This window comes from Macaca mulatta, chromosome 13 (assembly GCF_049350105.2).
Source record: "Macaca mulatta isolate MMU2019108-1 chromosome 13, T2T-MMU8v2.0, whole genome shotgun sequence".
NCBI classification, from domain to species: Eukaryota; Metazoa; Chordata; class Mammalia; order Primates; family Cercopithecidae; genus Macaca; species Macaca mulatta.
This window is the reverse complement of record NC_133418.1, coordinates 9,593,424-9,611,548: the sequence shown is the minus strand read 5'-3', so window position 1 is coordinate 9,611,548 and position 18,125 is coordinate 9,593,424. Positions and strand designations below refer to the sequence as shown.

The 18,125-nt window shown below is 43.2% G+C and overlaps 1 protein-coding gene across 1 annotated transcript in view; it reads left to right on the top strand.

Annotated features, from left to right (window-relative positions):
• The window catches only part of RFX8 (regulatory factor X8), a 76,582-nt gene that overhangs the window by 17,574 nt on the left and 40,883 nt on the right, over positions 1-18,125 (top strand). Inside the window, exons 3-4 of the mRNA XM_015112972.3 lie at positions 2,915-2,976; positions 4,678-4,764. Coding sequence (XP_014968458.2) covers positions 2,915-2,976; positions 4,678-4,764 — 149 coding nt within the window. The remainder of the gene's footprint in view (positions 1-2,914; positions 2,977-4,677; positions 4,765-18,125) is intronic.

Sequence of the window (18,125 nt, the reverse complement as noted above, 5' to 3'; positions counted from 1 at the left end):
AATGCCATCCTCATCAAGTTACCAATGACTTTCTTCACAGAATTGGAAAAAACTAAAGTTCATATGGAACCAAAAAGGAGCCCGCATAGCCAAGACAATCCTAAGCAAAAAGAACAAAGCTGGAGATATCATGCTACCTGACTTCAAATTATACTACAAGGCTACAGTAACCAAAAGAGCATGGTACTTGTACCAAAATAGGTATATAGACCAATAGAACAGAACAGAGCCCTCAGAAATAACACCACACATCTACAACCATCTGATCTTTGACAAACCTGACAAAAACCAGCAATGGGGAAAGGATTCCCTATTTAATAAATGGTGCTGGGAAAACTGGCTAACCATATATAGAAAGCTGAAACTGGATCCCTTCCTTACACCTTATACAAAAATTAACTCAAGATGGATTAAAGACTTATATGTAAGACCTAAAACGATTAAAAACTCTTGAAGAAAACCTAGGCAATACCATTCAGGACATAGTCATGGGCAAAGACTTCATGACTAAAACACCAAAAGCAATGGCAACAAAAGCCGAAATAGACAAATGGGATCTAATTAAACTAAAGAGCTTCTGCACAGCAAAAGAAACCATCATCAGAGTGAACAGGCAACCTACAGAATGGGAGAAAATTTTTACAATCTACCCATCTGAAAAAGGGCTAATATCCAGAATCTACAAAGAACTTAAACAAATTTACAAGAAAAAAAAAAAAAAACCATCAAAAAGTGGGCAAACGATATGAACAGACACTTCTCAAAAGAAGACATTTATGTAGCCAACAGACATGAAAAAATGCTCATCATCACTGGTCATCAGAGAAATGCAAATCAAAACCACAATGAGGTACCATCTCACACCTGTTACAATGGCGATCATTAAAAAGTCAGGAAACAACAGATGCTGGAGAGGATGTGGAGAAATAGGAACATTTTTACACTGTTGGTGGGAGTGTAAATTAGTTCAACCATTGTGGAAGACAGTGTTGTGCTTCCTCAAGGATCTAGAACTAGAAATACCATTTGACCCAGAGATCCCATTACTGAGTGTATACCCAAAGGATTATAAATCCATCAGTGATAGACTGGATTAAGAAAATGTGGCACATATACGCCATGGAATACTATACAGCCATAAAAAAGGATGAGTTCATGTCCTTTACAGGGACATGGATGACTCTGGAAACCATCATTCTCAGCAAACTATCACAAGGACAGAAAACCAAACACTGCATGTTCTCACTCATAGGTGGGAATTGAACAATGAGAACACATGGACACAGGGAGGGGCACATCACACAGTGGGGCCTGTCACAGGGTTGGGGGTTGTGGAGTGATAGCATTAGGAGAAATACCTAATGTAAATGACGAGTTGATGGGTGCAGCAAACCAACATGGCACACGTATACCTGTGTAACCTGCACGTTCTGCACATGTACCCTAGAACTTAAAGTATAATAATAATTTAAAAAGTGAAAATGACTATCACATTAGAAAAAGAGAAAAATGGGAAAATTATAGCATTCTCACAGGTTGGACTATGATGCCAACCTGTGAGACCAATTATAACTGTGGTTCATAATTCCCTGTTTCCAGAAAATTTTTAATGACAAGGGGAAATGTCCATGGCATAATGTTGAGGGAAGAAAATAGAATGCAAAGCTGCAGACATGCTAATTGCGTGATGCCAGGTTTTAAATTTGAAACACAGAGAACACTTACACATATTGGGGCTTTGAAAAAAAGACTGGAAGAAATTACACTGAGGTTTTTTGTTTTGTTTTGTTTTTGAGACCGAGTTTCACTCTTGTCGCCTAGGCTAGAGTGTGATGCACTCGGCTCACTGCAACCTCTGCCTCCTGGGTTCACGCCCGGCTAATTTTTGTATTTTTGGTAGAGACAGAGTTTCACCATGTTGGCCAGGCTTATCTCAAACTCCTGACCTCAGGTGATCTGTCTACCGTGGCCTCCCAAAGTGCTGGGATTACAGCCACCACGCCTGGCCAACATCGACATTTAAATGGCATTTTCTCCAAGTGATACGTTTTCTTTTTTTCTCTTTTTCTTTTGTTCTTTTTCTTTTTTTTTTTTTTTTTTTTTTTTGAGACAGAGTCTCACTCTGTCACCCAGGCTGGAGTGCAGTGGCATGATCTTGGCTCACTGCAACCTCTGCCACCTTGGTTCCAGTGATTCTCCTGCCTCAGCCTCCAGAGTAGCTGGGACTACAGGTGTGTGCCACCACACTCGGGTAAGTTTGTTTGTTTTGAGACGGAGTCTCGCTCTGTCACCAGGTTGGAGTGCAGTGGCGCGATCTTGGCTCACTGCAACCTCCACCTCCCAGGTTCAAGCAATTCCCCTGCCTCAGCCTCCTGAGCAGCTGGGACTACAGGCACACATCACCACACCCAGCTAAGTTTTGTATTTTTAGTAGAGACGGGGTTTCACCATGTTGGCCAGGATGGTCTCAATCTCTTGACTTCATGATCCACCTGCCTCAGCCTCCCAAAGTGCTGGAATTACAGGCGTGAGCCACGATGCCCAGCCTTTATTTTTAGTAGAGACCAGGTTGGAGAAACAGGGTTTCACCATTTTGGCCAGGCTGATCTTGAACTCCTGACCTCAAGTGATTTGTCTGCCTCAGCCTCCCAAAGTTGGGATTACAGGCAGGAGCCACCGTGCCTGACCTCCAAGGGGTATGTTTTCTTTTTCACACTTGTCTTTTTTTTCCTCAAAAATTTCATTTCCATTTATTTTCTTTATTGTTACCGTATTACTTTATTGTTATACTTATTTTCTTTATTGTTTATTAGAAAGGAGGAAATAGAAATATAATTTAAATATAGGATAAAAAAATTGGAAGTTTGTTTCTAAGTTTTCAAGTTGCAACTTTAAATCTGGCTTATTCTTTTAGCTTGTGAGATTGGTTTTTCCTGACCTTGGCACCCGGAGGCTGGGCACTAGAGGAAGTGCCAGGTAGGTTTAGAATTTTTGTTTTATTTCAAGTGTTAAAAACAAGGATTTGGAAAATCACAAAATGAATGACAAAAAATGCAAACCAAAACAAACTATAAATAACAACTCTTACCAAAGAGTGTCCACAATTCACATTAATTCCCAGTGCCTGAAATCATTCAGTTGGTGCTAGAACCAAACGCTGGCCTCTATTTTCTTCGGAATTTTGTTAAAATATGAAGGTTACAATATATTTTTATTGTTCTACAGTTATGTAAATGTCTCATTCTTGAAATATTTAAATAATTAACACACCAAATAATGGAACTGTCACCTAGGCTGGAGTGCAATGGTGTGATCATTGCTCACTGCAGCCTCAAGCCCCTGGGCTCAAGCAGTCCTCCCACCTCAGCCTCCTGAGCAGCTAGGACTGCAGGTGTGTTCCACCAGGCCTGGCTAATTTTTACGTTTTTAGAGATGAGGTTTTGCTAAATTGCCCAGGTGGGTCTCAAACTCCTGGGCTCAAGTGATCCTCCCACTTTGGCCTCCCGAAGCACTGAGATTATAGGCATGAGCCACTATGTCCAGCCTTGGAACTGTTTTAATTACCCTTTGAACTAAAATTTCAGTGTTCACCCAATTAGCATACTTGAGTTATGTGCGGGAGGTGCGGTCCTGAGGCTATATTACCTTTCTTTTTTTTTTTTTTTTTTTGAGACGGAGTTTCACCCTTGTCGCCTAGTCTGGAGTGCAATGGCATGATCATGGCTCACTGCAACCTCTGCCTCCCAGGTTCAAGCGATTCTCCTGCCTCAGCCTCCTGAGTAGCTGGGATTACAGGCACCTGTCACCACGCCCAGCTAATTTTTTGTATTTTTAGTAAAGACAGGGTTTTCCCATGTTGGCCAGGCTGGTCTTAAACTCCTGACCTCAGGTGATCCACCCACCTCAGACTCCCAAAGAGCTGAGGTTACAGGTGTGAGCCACTGCACCCGGCCCAAAGGTTGTATTTCTAACGTGAAAAGAAATTCCAGCATTATTGGGTGCCTTGTGTCATAATTGTCACTCAGTTATTATTGCTATTTGTTGCTTGTTTTAAATTGCGAGGGGAAATCAGTGAGAAGACATTGAAGCCAAATTAGGAAACGGGGCTGCCACTCACCAAGGAATTGAAGACAGTGGAAGTGTTTGCCAAACCTAATATTGGGCAATAATGAACTTGAAAACATTTTGTCTTAAGCCTCCGGGACAAGCTGCTGTAGTCCCCTGGGCTTAGCGGAGGAAAGTCTGGGCTGCAGAGAAGGCTCTTGACTTCTCTACTGGGTTTCTGACAACTTCAGTGGAAGGAACCTTGGTGTCATTTTCCCTTCACCTGAAAAAGGTTAATGGGTGCCGGGGGTTAGGGGAGACAGTGGTTGAGGGGGCAGGGCAGGGCACAGGAGACTTTCCCTATCACATCTCTCTAAGATGAGCATGTCCTGCATCAGGCAAGCAGAGGAGAGCCTCCACAAGCCCATTTCAAGGCTGATATGTGTGAAAGTGTATGAAGTTGCTTGTCTACATAGCTTGGTCAGACTGAAGGATTAGCTTTTCCAGAGAAATGCAGCCAATGATAAAACCTGGAGAAGAACTCCAAGTCTTCATTAGCTCGCCTGTTTTCTGCTTTCCCTAAAGCATGTCAGTAGTTAGACATAAATTTAAAGACAGCCTTTATTTTCCCAGGTATCATTATGATGGGATCTGTATCAAGAAAAGCTCTTTCTTCTATGCCCAGTATTCCTACCTTATAGGTGAAAAAAGGTATCACAGGTTAGTAACTATCATTTTGGTACTTTGGTCTTGGGTCACAAACCTGGTTAATGTTAGAGCCATTCAGGCCAAGTGTGGTGGCTCATGCCTATAATCCCAGCGTTTTGGGAGGCTGGAGTGGAAGAATCGCTTGAGTTCAGTAGTTCAAGACCAGCCTGGGCAACATGAGAAAACTCCATCTCTACTAAAAAAATACAAAAGTTAGCCAGGTATGGTGCTGTGCACTGACAGTCTCAGCTACTCGAGAGGCTGAGGTGCGAGGATCACCTGAGCCTGACGAGGTCCAGGCTACAGTAAGCCGTGATTGCGCCTCTGCATTCTAGCCTGGGTGACAGACTGAGACCCTGTCTCAAAATAGTAGTAATAATAAATTAATAAATAAAAGAAGCATTCATATTTTAGTTGTATCTAACTGACTTTTAGGTTGTTCTGTCTTTAAGTCCTTCTTAAGGAAACACACATATCACATCAACATTTAACCAATGCCCCTTTGTCAGCCTCCGGCAATGTCATTAGCCAGAGAAATCCATTTCTGGTTCATTTCCTTAGACATTTCTCATTTTGACTGTCATTCAGTTGCCAAAGTCATTTTTCACCGAGTCTATCCTTCTCAACCTTTCTGCAAAATTTGACACAATTGGGCACCTCTCTCAAAGCTTCCTTTAGTCCTCAGGACTGTGTCATTCAACTCCCCCACCCCCAAATCCTCAGTCTCTTCCTCTTTCCCTTCTCCATTAAGCGCAGGCTTTCTCTGAGATCTCATCTTGATAATTGCCATCACTCTTCCTACTGTTTGGCCCCAGACATCTCATCCTTTCTTTCACCTATGGCCTCCTGCAGGTGGATGACTCCTGAATCGTTCTCACTGGTCCTGACCTTGCCCACCTCCTAGGTGTTCCTCCCTGACTCTCTACTGGACATTTCCATTTACATGAGCCACTGGTACCTCACACTCAACATATGGAAATCTAAATTTAGCCTCTTCCTCCAAATTATCTCTGCCCCTTGACTTTCTTAGTTCAATCTCGATATCAACAGATAGAACCTATACAAAGTATAACCCAAAGCCACCCCTGACCCCCGTGGATCACAGAGCCTTGTTAACTTTTCGCTTTAAGTTCTCCTGACTCTTTTTGGTAACCAATATTTCCTTTAATATCTTATCATCTTACACTGAAATTATTTCCAGTGATCCCATATGGCCTCCCCTTCCTCAGCCTCTCCCTGCTCTAAACACAGCTACCAGATGAACCCTCCTAAAATTCTACATTTGCTTTGTCTCTTTCCTGCTCAGAAACACGTGGGTGCTTGTTCTTACCTCCTGGATAAAGACCAGACCTAGGCTGGTGTTAGCCAAGTTCCTTCCAACTCCACTTTCCAACCGTGTTGCCTATTTCTCCCCAACATCAACCATAATTTAAACCACACTCACTTTTCCCTGAACATATCAAATGCAGTCCACCTTTGCTCCCACCATCCAACCTTCCATAGTGCCGTTTCTTCTTGTCTCTGTCTAATGGGATCTTCCTGAATCCCATCTGTACCTTCTGGACATACCTCAGAGACCACCTGCCCCGTAGGACCATCCCCAACAATGCCAGCTACAGGAAATTCTCCCACTTCTTCATACTGATCACTGTCCATCCATACAACCAGCATTCTTGCTCTTTGAGCCTTCATTTGGCATAAAAAGATAACTGCATGTCCAAGTAGCCAAGGACAATATCAATTTCACTTGGAGCCCTGCATAATTATTGTGCTCCTTTCACTTTAGTGTTCTAGTTTGAACAATAAATTAAAGTGAATTGTATGGTCACCCTTGGTATAAAGCATCCTGTGTATGAGGCAGCTGCTGTGGTGGAGAGATGAGGAGCCTCCAGTATGGGTAAGACAGGGACCCTTTTCTCTGATAGCTGAAGAGGGAGGCTAAGATGTCCATTTACTTTGATCCTCAAGTATAACACGACGAATGTCAGAAATGTACAAAAGGGTACCATGAGAACTCAAAGATGGGGAGCACACATTTTGGATAGGGGATCATGAACGGCCTACAAGGGCATTGGGCTTTGAGTGGAGCATTGAAGGACAGATTAGAATTTTGACAGGTGGTGTTGGAGAAGGAGGCAGGAGTGCAGAGGACATCCAGGCTTAGGGGAGCAAAGATAAAGGTACATGAAGGCATGGGCTTCCTCCTGTACAGGCGTGCATGGAGCTCTAGTAGAAGATGAATCTGGAGGGAAAGTTCAGGGGGCCTAGATTGCCAGGCTGGGCAGTGGGGGGTGTCCACAAGTCCTTTGGAGCCTTCCTTTGAGAAGTAGGGTGGAATATGCACAAGGGCAGAAACCATGAAGCTTTGCTTGTTTCTGTCCTGCTGTGGTTTGGATGTTTGTGTCCTTCCAAAATTCACATTGAACGTGATCCCCAATGCAACAATATTAAGAGGTGGGTCCTTTGCAAGATGATTAGGCCATGAAGCCTCCACCGTCATGAATGGGATTAATAACCTTGTAAAAGAGGCTTCAGAGAGCCTGCTGGCCCTTTCATTTCTTCTGCCATGTGAGGACACAGTGTTCATCTCTGTCATCCTTCTGCTTTCTGCCACATGAGGATGTAGCAACAAGGTACTGTCTTAGAAGCAGAGAGCAAGAACTGGAGGTCGTTATGTTAAATAAGCCAGACACAAAAAGACAAATATTGCATGTTCTTACTCATAGGAGAGAGCTAAAATAAGTTTATCTTGTGGAGGCGAAGAGTAGAATGGTGGTTACCAGAGGCTGGAGAGAATAGGGAGGAATGAAAGGTGGGTTAATGATTAATGGGTATCAACATGCAGTTAGATAGAAGGAAGAAGTTCTAGTATTTGATAGCTCAGTAAGGTGACTATAGTTAATGATATATTATGTATTTCAAAATATCTAAAAGATTTGGAATGTTCCCAACAAAGAAATAAGTGTTCAAGGTAATGGATATGCTAAACACCCTGATGCATGTGTCACAATATCACATGTACCCCATAAATGTGTACAATTAGTATGTTAAAAAAAGAAGCAGCAAAGAGCAAACTTTTACCAGACACCAAATCTGTCCGCACCATGATCTTGGACTTCCCAGCCTCCAGAACTGTGAGAAATACATTTCTTTTGTTTATAAAGTACCCAGTCTAAGGTATTTTGTTATAGCTGCAGGAACAAGGACATATTCCCAGAGTGGGCACTGAAATAGCTGTTGGAGAACCGAAAGTTCAGCATTGGGGTTTAAGAAGAATAGTTGGGAAAGGAGAGGGTGATGAGCCTGGAGATGGCCCCAGGGCTGCTGCTGCTGTTCAGATTTGCACTGGAATCAGGATGCAGGTGTGAGAGCTCTCAGAGGCAGGGTCTTCAGGATCTGGCAGTTGGTTGAGTCAGTGTAGTAGAAGGGAGCAGAGATGATTCAGTCAAGCCTGTCGCACCTAAACCTCAAACTCAACCTCAAATAAAGTTACTGTGTTCTGTGCCAAACCAGCTCTTCCTCTTACATCTCTTACTCATCTCTTAGTCACAGGGATGGAAAAGTTACATTGGCAAAAATAGAGAAGCTAGGAAAAGGAGTAGCTGTGATGAGAGATTTATTTTAGTGATGGTTAGAACGTCCCTGGTGTGATTGTGTTCTCTCACTTGCTGAACTTGCTGAGCTGTAGGCTCCTGAAAGGCTGGATGTAGATCCTGCATTCCATTGTATGCCCCCCTACCCCCCACCCCCTGGCACCTAGCAGTCAGTTAACTAACAGACAGTTGGGAGAGCCCTGCACGCTCCAGGAAAACAAGTAACTAGGCAGGCCCTCGGCACTCAGAGGGGAGAGACCATTAGTGTTCCAGGGACTCTGTTTGTTTTCAATGTCACAGAGAGAGGGGCTAGGAGTGGCCTTTGTGGGGGAAGAAAAATAGGCTTTATCGTCAGTGAGGAAGAGGAGGACTCCCAGAGGACAAAGATAAAGGCAAGAGTGACATCGGCTGGTCATGAGATAAGCCCAGCAGCAGGTGCTTTTCATGTACTCTATGCTCAGCATATATTTAATAACTGATCAACTTGGCCAGGCGCAGTGGCTCACGCCTGTAATCCCAGCACTTTGGGAGGCCAAGGCGAGTGGATCACGAGGTCAGGAGATCGAGACCAGCCTGGCCAACATGCTGAAGCCCTGTCTCTACTACAAATACAAAAATTAGCCGGGTGTGGTGGCGCGTGCCTGTAGTCCCAGCTACTTGGGAGGCTGAGGCAGGAGAATCGCTTGAACCCGAGAGGTGGAGGCTGCAATGAGCCAAGATCGTGCCACTGCACTCCAGCCTGGGCAACAGAGACGCCGTCTCAAAAAGAATAACAGAAACCAAAAACAAACAAAAATAATAGATCAACTTTAAAGTCTTGGCCAGCTAAGAGATTTTTTTTAAAGCATTAAGATTTAAGGATAACTTCACTACCAATGCCACATTCAGGACATACTAAAAAGTGTATTTTACAAAGCAGAAATGTAAGAAAGGTACACTGTTGTTAATGAGCTGTACGGATGAAAATGTCTATTATATTAAGGATCCGTGTGACAAATTCCTCTTAAAAATTAGGTCTCAAAATAAGTTTATCTCTCTGGTTTTCAGGTAATGAAAACTCTATAACTCATCTGCCATTTACTTATTTGTTCATTCAACAAATATTTGTGTTCCTACAATAAGTCAGGCCTGTTCTAGCTACTTGTGATATAGCAGTGAACAAGATAAACAAGGCCTCTCCTTTTATTAAGCTTAGTTAGGAAAAAATAAAAAAGCGCAATAGGCCAGGCATGGTGGCTCCTACCTGTAATCCCAGCACTTTGGGAGGCCAACATGGGCGGATTGTTTGAGTTTAGGGGTTCGAGACCAGCCTGGGCAATATAGCAAGACCCCTAGCTCTTCAAAAAATACAAAATTAAATATTTTATATTTAATATGTTTGTCTATATAAATATTAGCTGGGTATGGTGGTGCACTTGTGGCCCCACCTATTCAGGAGGCTGAGATGGGAGAGTAACCTGAGCCCGGGAGGTCAAGGCTGCAGTGAGCTATGATCACACCACTGCACTCCAGCCTGGGCTACAGAGCAAGACCCTGTCTCAAAAAAATAAAAGGACAATCGCGAGATGTTACCTGAATACAATACAATGGAGTCATGGCAAGTCCTCCCCAAGACAACACCATTTGAACAGAGTGCCAGTCAAGGAGCCATGTGGAGATCTGGAACAAGCGTTCCAGGCAGAGGAAAGAGCTGTGCAAGAGGCCTGAGGCAGAGATGAGTTCAAGGAGCAAGAAAGTCTGAGGGTGGACTTCAGTGGGTGAGCAGGAGGGTGGGAGGAGAGGAACCTGAACAGAGGTGAGGGTAGAGGTTAGAGACACTAGGGAGAGGCTTTTGTGGCAGCCCTGGAAGAAACAGCCCATTGAGATGAATGACTTAAATAATTTTAATTCTCCCAAGAGGCAGCAGAACACTATGCAATAATACTACATGTGGATAAGAGCAGAGACTGGAACAGACTGCCTGTCTCTACCACTAGCAAGCTGTGTGATCTGAGGCAGGTCACTCAATCTCTCTGTGTCTCAGTTTCCTCATCCATTAATTAAGGATAACAGTATCTACTTCATGGGATTGTTGTGAGATCACATTAATTAATACAGGGAAAATGCTTAGTGCAGCATCTGGCACACGGTAAACATTCAGTAGGGCTCCTGAGCATATTGATCTATACCTTGATGTATTTATTTTATCATGACTGCATGATTTTTTCATGGTATTTATATATATATATTTTTACTCTAATTATTGTATTTTTCAGTTGTATAATTTCCACTTGATTCTTTTGTATGACTTTCCTGAGGTTTTCAGTTTTTTTCATTTGTTTCAAAAGAAGAATTATTTGTTGGAGCTTTTTTTTTTTCTTTTTTTTTTTTTTTCTGAGACGGAGTCTTGCTCTGTCGCCCAGGCTAGAGTGCAGTGGCGTGATCTCGGCTCACTGCAAGCTCTGCCTCCTGGGTTCACACTATTCTCCTGCCTCAGCCTCCCGAGTAGCTGGGATTACAGGCACCCACCACTACGCTGGCTATTTTTTTTTTTTTGTATTTTTTAGTAGAGATGGGGTTTCACCATGTTAGCCAGGATAGTCTTCTTCTCCTGAACCCGTGATCTGCCTGCCTCGGCCTCCCAAAGTGCTGGGATTACAGGCGTGAGCCACCGCGCCTGGCCTGTTGGAATACTTTTATAATGACTGCTTGAAAATCCTTGTCAGATAATTCAATATCTGATTCGCCTCGGTCTTGGCATCAGTTGATTGTCTTTTCTCATTCAAACAGTGGCTTACCTGGTCTTTGGGATTATGGGTGAGTTTCCGTTGTATCCTGGGAATCTTGGTTATGTTAGGAGACTCTTGATCCTATTTAAATCTTCTGTTTTAGACAGAAGGCAGTCGCCCTGTTTAGGTTTAGTGTGTAGGTTCTGGCCTACTTTCATGGGCTGTGGGTCCAATGCCAGCTCAGTTTCCTGAGCCTTTGCATGCTATTCTTGTCTGCTTCGTTCTTCTGCCACTGCGGAGACTTCTGATTAATCCCTACTGGTGCCACCTGCAGAGGCTCAACCCACTTCCATGGACCACTTTCCGTGGAGTGGGGAGAGCCAGAGTGGCCGCCTGGGTCTCCTTATGCCCCTTGGTGTAAGGAGGGAGGCATCAGGCTCTGCCAGTGTTGTCATGTGGGTAGCATGGCCTGCCATTTCAGTGCTCCACACGTGGAATGGGCATTGAATTGACCCACGGCTTCACTACTGTGCATTCAGGTGGACAATAGTGACCCCACATGTTCATACCCAGAGCCCTGGCAGGCAGCCTGATCCTGATCCTGATCCTGATCCCGCCTGCCAGTGCTCTGGGTGTGGGTGCATGGAGCATGGAGGTCAGTCTACCAGTATTCTGAAGCTGCTACTGTGGGCAGATGGGTCACCAGCCCATGCCCTGATTGTGGAAAGAGGGTTGCAGCCCCCTACTAGGCCTCCACTGGACTTCCCTTCCCTTTCCTAGCCCTTTGGCCAGAATGCAGGCTTTTCTTGAGATTTTATGCCTACGCCTATTGACATAACAGACTGTGTTGCACATTTCTCCAATGCCCAGTCCAGGGGTGTGTGTGGAAGACAAAAAGGAAACCCAGGGAACCCACCACATTGTCATTTCTCTACTCCTGTCGTCTCTACCCAGTCTATTTTCTTCTTTCCAGTTTTCGGAGCTCTTCTATCCTTGTCTGTAGAATAATTTCCAAGTATTTAGCTGTATTAGAGGCAGGAGCAAGGAAAAGTGAATCCACACCACCTTGTTCCCTGTACATGATTTGTAATACAAGCTACCACAGATGCTTTTTGAAAACAAACCATATACACGTTAGGAGCCAATATTACTAGTGAGTGGAATGTTTAATTATATGACTGTGCCTAATACTTCAAAATATGATCAGTTAAGATACGATAGTGGAGACTTCTGGGTGAGACAAGATGAGCCTATTTCCCCATGCCCCTCCACACTAAGCACAACGGTAAACCCCGGAAACAACGCAAGAAGCAATCAGAGGAAAGCTCCGAAAGGTGGTGATAAGAGAGTGAGCTGGTTTGGGGCCCCAGGACTGTACAATCAGCACCGTAGCAGAGCATCTTGCATCCCCCGCCCTGCACGCTGAAAGCCAGACTCAATGTTTCCCAAGCCTGACCTAGGGACAGAAGGCAACCCAGGTAGATTCATTCTTCCTTCTTTGAGTTCCTCTAATAATATCAGGCGAAATAATTTTGGGGGTTGTTAATAGAGAAAATACTCTCCTTCCTTCCTGGGTCTGAGGCACCCCTTTTCCACCAAGAGACACTGCGGGCGTGAGTCGATCTGCCTAGAGAGAGCCAGCTTCAACAAGCCTTTTGGTCCGGGAAGCCTCTTTGCTCTGCAGCCTGACGCGCTTCTGCTCTTCCGCTCCCCAGAGGCAGCCAGGAGCATCCTCAGTAGGAGGAGCACCTCCTTCATGGAGAGAAGTCCCAAGGTCTAGCCTGGGGAAACCCTTCTCCCTCCTCAGGTGTAGCCCCAGAGGCACCAGATAAACCAAGCAGGCTGAAACAACACAGAGGCTCTGAAAATTAAGCTTTTGGAAACAAAAAACAAAAAACAAAACAAAAAAAAACCTGGAAACAGGCAGAAAAATAACATATTACCTATAACAGTGATTTGAATGGCAACACATTTATCATTGAAACCACCAAGAAAGCCAGAAGGAAGTGGCACAAAAGGTTTCAAGGGCTGAGATAAGAACTGTCAACCACAATTTCTACATCCAGCAAATTTATTTTCAAGAATGAAAGGGAAATAAAAATATTCCCAGGCAAAGGAAAACCAAAAGAATTTGTCACTAGCTGACTCACCCTTGGAGATCAGCTAAAGAAAATTTTTCGATGAGAAAGGAAATGATAACAGAATGTTGGAGTATCAGAAAAAAACAATGGGAAGAGCAGAAATATGGCAGACATACAGTACGCTGTCCTTTTTGTCACAAGTTCTGTGAATCACATTTGATGAAACAAAAATTATGCCTCCATCTGGTACTTGAGACAATGATATTTAAAAGTGGGGAAGGTAAAGAGGCCTAAATGGAAAAAAGATTTCCACACCTCAAAGTGGTGAAACATCGGCAACAACAGACTGTGCTAAGTCACACGTGTCTATTGTAATACTCATGTGACCCCATGAGAACTATGTCAAGAGATGTACTCAAAATCACGACAATTACATCAAGATAGAGTCCTCAATGCTGTTTAAAGGAATCCTCAGAAAGGCAAGAAAAGAGAAATCGAAGAATAAGAACCAAAGGAAACAAATAGAAAACAAGTAATAAAATGGCAGACTTAGGTGCTAACGTTACCAAGAATTACCTTAAATGTAAATTATCTTACATAATCAGTCAAAAGACAAGACAGAGTGAAGTTAAAAACAAAAATGACTCAAGTATGTACTGTTGCCAAGAAACTCACTTCAAATTCAACAACATAGGCAGGTTGAAAGTAAATGGATGGAAAAGATGTAACATGCAAACATTAATCCACAGATAGCAGGAGTGGCTATGTTCACATCTAAGAAAGCACACTTCAGAGCAAAGAAAATTACTAGGGACAAAAAGGGACTGACGTAGTCCATTTTCTGTTGCTTATAACAGAATACCTGAAACTAGGTAATTTATAAGGAAAATGAGTTTATTTCTTACAGTTATGAAGGCTGAGAAGTCTACGTTCAAGGGGCCATATCCGGTGAGGGCCTTCTTGCTGACAGGGACCCTCTGCAGAGTCCCGAGTTGGCCCACGACATCACATGGCAAGGGTGTGCTGGCTCAGGTCTCTCCCTCTTCTACAAAGCCACCAGTCTCATTCCCATGATAACCCATTAATCCATGAATTCGTGAATTCTTAAGGGCAGGGCCCTCATGACCGAATCACCTACCTCTTAAAGGCCTCACCTCTCAATACTGCCACATTGAGGATTAAATTTCAACATGAGGGCCAGGCGCAGTGGTTCACGCCTGTAATCCCAGTACTTTGGGAGGCAGGGGTGGGTAGATCACGAGGTCAGGAGATCGAGACCATCGTGTTTAACACAGTGAAACCCCATCTCTACTAAAAATACAAAAACAAAATTAGCCAGGCATGGTGGTGGGCACCTGTAGTCCCAGCTACTCGGGAGGCTGAGGCAGGAGAATGGTGTGAATCTGGGAGACGGAGCTTGCAGTGAGCTGAGATCATGCCATTGCACTCCAGCCTGGGCGACAGAGCGAGACTGTCTCAAAAAAAAAAAAAAAAATTCAACATGAGTTTCAGAGGGACAAATATTCAAACCATAACAGGGACCTTATATAAAAGGATCAATCCACCAGGAAGACATAACCATCCTAAATGTGTGCACACTGAACAAACTGCCGTTTCTTTTTCTCGAGTAATGCTGTAACCATACTTCAGTGAATTCGGGTTATTCTAGCAAGTCTCACCACTGCGCTAGGGATTCCCAAGACCACCGCCACCTGCAGAGATCCAGTAGAATGACTCACAGGACTTAGCATATAATTGTCCACATGGCTAAGATTTATGACAGTGACACTGTAAAGATACCCAGGGTCATGATGGAAAAAGAGGCGGAGTCTGGTGGAACCCTTGTGAGGCTTCCTGTGTGCTATTCCCTCCCCCATGAGGGATCATACAAAGTGCACTCCTCCCCCAGCAATGAAATGCAGCAGCATGTGTTTGAGGTTTCTGCCCAGGGAAGCCCATTAAAGACTTGGCACCCAAAGCTTTTATTGAAAGCTGGTCACATAAGCACCCTCTGTCTAGCACATGCCAACATTATAGACTCCTAAAAGGAAAGCAGGTGTTCGGCATAAACCATATTGTTTGTACAGTCTAGGCACAGGGAGCCACTCTTATCAGTTAACAGTTGACTGGGAACACTCCAAGAGCCAAGTTCCCAGACCCTAGCCAAGGGCCAAACTTGGCAGCAGAGCTTTCTACGGAGCGCAGTCTCAGGCCTGCAGTGTTATCTCTTTTCTGCACAGCTGCATAACCCTGTGGATATGCTTTAAAAAAAAACATGACTTGGACTCTTTAAATGGGTGAATTGTATAGTATATGAATTATCTCTCAATGAGTTTTTTTTTTTTTAATCCCAGCAAGATTTTCTTGTAGACATAGACAAGTTTCTTCTAAAAAGTTATGTGGAAAAGCAAATTGCTCAAACGAACTTGACAAAAAGGAATAAAATGGGAGGAGAACATTCTCCCTTATATTAAGGCTCACGGTAGAGCCACAGCAATCAGGATGGTGTGGTATTGGTGGCAGCATGGACACACAGATCACTGCAACCAAGTGGAAGATACAGAAATACATCCACTTGGCCGCACGCGGTGGCTCACACCTGTAACCCTAGCATTTTGGGAAGCCGACAGGAGAATCGCTTGAACCTGGGAGGTGGAGGTTGCAGTAAGCCGAGATTGTGCCATTGCACTCCAGCCTAGGCGACGAAAGTGAAACTCCATCTCAAAAAAAAAAAAATCTACTCAAATATGTTGCACTGATTTTTGATAAAGGTACAAAATTAATTCGATGAAAGGTGCTGCTTTTCAATAAATGGTGCTGGAACAATTAGAAAACCACAGGCAAAAAAAAAAAAAAAATGAGCCTCAATCTAATCTTCATAATGTATATGAAAATTAACTCAAAATGGATCGTAGACTTAAATTTAAAACATAATACTAAACTTTAAAAACCTTGAACGAAATCATTGAGACTTGCACACAAAAAGTTCTCAGACCAGACACCAGAAGTATGATCCATAAGAAGAAAATGTAAAGTTGGACCACGTCAAAATCAAAACTTTTACTCTCAGAAAGCCCATGTGAAGAGGAGGGAAAGACAAGCTACAAATAGGAAGAAAACATTTGCTTGCAAACCACCATAACTGACCAAGGACTAGTATCTACAATATAGAAAGAAGGCTCAAAACTCAACAGTAAAAGAAACAATCCAATTAGAAAATGGGCAAAAGACATAAATATACGATATAATTAGAAAATGGGCAAAAGACATAAACATACGATACAGCAATTGTAAATAAGCACATGAGGGACACTCAGTCCATTAGTCACTGTGGAAATACAAATTAAAACCACAATGAGGCCAGGCATGGTGGCTCACACCTTAACCCCAGCACTTTGGGAGACTGAGACAGGCGGATCACCTGAGGTCAGGAGTTCGAGACCAGCCTGACCAACATGGTGAAACCCCGTCTCTACTAAAATTACAAAAAATTAGCCAGGCATGGTGGTGGGTGCCTGTAACCCCAGGTACTCGGGAGGCTGAGCCAGGAGAATCGCTTGAACCCGGGAGGCGGAGGTTGCAGTGAGCCAAGATTGTGCCATTGCACTCCAGCCTGGGCAACGAGAGCAAAACTCCATCTCAAAAAGAAAGAAAGAAAACATAAAACCACAATGATGTATCACTACGCACCTACCAGATTGACTAAAATAAAATATAGTGATAGCACCCAATGCCAGCAAGGATGTAGAGAAGCTAGGTCACTCACACAATGGGAAGGTAAAATGTTCTAGCCACTCTGAAATACAGTTTAGCAGTTTTTTATTAAACCAAACATACAATTTACCATCCAAACCAGCAACTACACCTTGGGCATTTATTCTAAAGGCATGAGAACTTATATCCACGCAGAAACTTGAATGCAAACATTCATAGCAAGTTTATGTGTTAATAGCCCAAAACTAGAATCAGCCTAGATGTCCTTCAGTAGGTGACTGTAAATAAACTGTGATCTATCCATACTGTGGAACACTACTCAACAATAAAGAGGAATAAACTATTATTTGGAAGCAACCTAAGTGTCTATCAACTGATGAATGGATAAAGCAAATGTGGTACATACACACAGTGGAGTACTATTCAGCTATAAAATAGAATGAGATCCTGTCATTTGGAACAACATAAGAATGAATAAGATCTAATATTCACCAGCACAACAGGTGGTGATAGTCAATAATGATTTAATTGTATATTAAAAAAATAAAAGTACAATGGTATTGTTTGTAACACAAAGGATAAATGCTTGAAGTGATGGATACGCCATTTCTCCTGATGTGATTATTATACAGTGCCCATATCAAAATATCTCATGAACCCCATAGATATATACACCTACTATGTACCCACAAATATTAAAAATTAAAGAGGAACAAACTATTGACACACAACAACTTGAATAAATCTCCAGGGAATTTTGCTGAGTGAAAAAAACTCCAATCCCAAAAGGTTATATAGCATTGAGCCCATTTGTAAAATATTCTGAAATGACAACAGTTTTGAAATGGAGGACAGGTTAGTGGTTGCCAGAGGTTAGGGACGTAGGGGTGGGAGAAACAAGAGATGAATGTGGTTGTTTGTGGTGGTGGATACATGAACCTGCACAGGTGATACAATTGTATAGAAATAAATATACACACAAATGAGTTTAAGTAAAACTTGGGAAATTTAAGATCAGTGGAGTGTATCAGTGGCAGTATCTGGGTTGTGATATCACACCACAGTTTTTGCAAAATGTAACCTTTGGGAGAAACTAAGCAGAGTGTAAAAGAGATCTCTCTGAATTTTTCCTTTTCCTTTTCCTTTCCCTCCCCTTTCCCCTTCCCTCCCCTTTCCCTCCCCTCCCCTTCCCTCCCTTCCCCTTTCCTCCCTTCCCCTTTCCTCCCTTCCCCTTTCCCTCCCCTCCTCCTCCCCTCCCCCTCCTCCTCCCCTCCCCC